The sequence below is a fragment of the Charadrius vociferus genome, unplaced genomic scaffold, assembly GCF_000708025.1.
Source record: "Charadrius vociferus isolate BGI_N301 unplaced genomic scaffold, ASM70802v2 scaffold3162, whole genome shotgun sequence".
Classification (NCBI taxonomy): domain Eukaryota; kingdom Metazoa; phylum Chordata; class Aves; order Charadriiformes; family Charadriidae; genus Charadrius; species Charadrius vociferus.
The window spans coordinates 26895-27591 of record NW_009647145.1 but is presented as its reverse complement, the minus strand read 5'-3'; the positions used below and the strand labels follow the sequence as shown (position 1 = coordinate 27591).

Genomic DNA, 697 nt, shown 5'->3' with positions numbered 1-697 from the left:
CCATCCATCCATCCATGCATCCATCCCTCCATCCATGCATCCATCCCTCCAATCCATGCATCCATCCCTCCCTCCTTCCATCCATCCAGACCTGTACACTTCCATCCATGCATGCATCCATGCATACATCCATCCCTCCCTTCATCCATCCATCCCTCCCTCCATCCATCCAGACCTGTACCCTTCCATCCATGCACCCATGCATGCATCCCTCCATCCATCCATCCATGCATCCATCCATCCATCCAAACCTGTACACTTCTATCCATGCATCCATCTATCCATCCATCCCCCCATCCATCCAGACCTGTACCCTTCCATCCATGCATCCCTCCATCCCTTCATCCCTCCTCCACCACTGAGGTGTTGGGGGTCACCTCCATTTGGGGTCATCCAGCTCAAAAAAGGCAGCAAGACCCCTCCCCCCCCCCCGAGGCACAGACCAGTCATGCTTCCTTGTTGGGACCAGTTGGACGGGGAAGGGTTTGCAGGGTGGTGGGTATCCGCCCCATGGCACAGCCTGGTGGCACGTGTGTCCCCATGTCTGTGTCTCTCACCTTCTGTCCGTGTGTCCCGGTGCCCAGCAGCCTCCCCCATCACCTTCCAAGCCCACCTCCGGGACCACCCTGACCTCCCGCAGTGGCTGCGGTACATCCAGCGCGACCCCCCCCAGCCCGGCTACCCCTACGGCGTGGCC

At 59.3% G+C, this 697-nt stretch overlaps 1 protein-coding gene across 1 annotated transcript in view; it reads left to right on the top strand.

The window, feature by feature from the left end:
• Nucleotides 1–584: 584 nt before the first annotated feature.
• LOC104296026 (alpha-sarcoglycan-like) overlaps nt 585–697 on the top strand; it is a gene marked incomplete at its 5' end in the record, with an annotated part of 4381 nt that continues 4268 nt past the window's right edge. The window contains one exon of the mRNA XM_009895848.1: nt 585–689. Coding sequence (XP_009894150.1) covers nt 585–689 — 105 coding nt within the window. The remainder of the gene's footprint in view (nt 690–697) is intronic.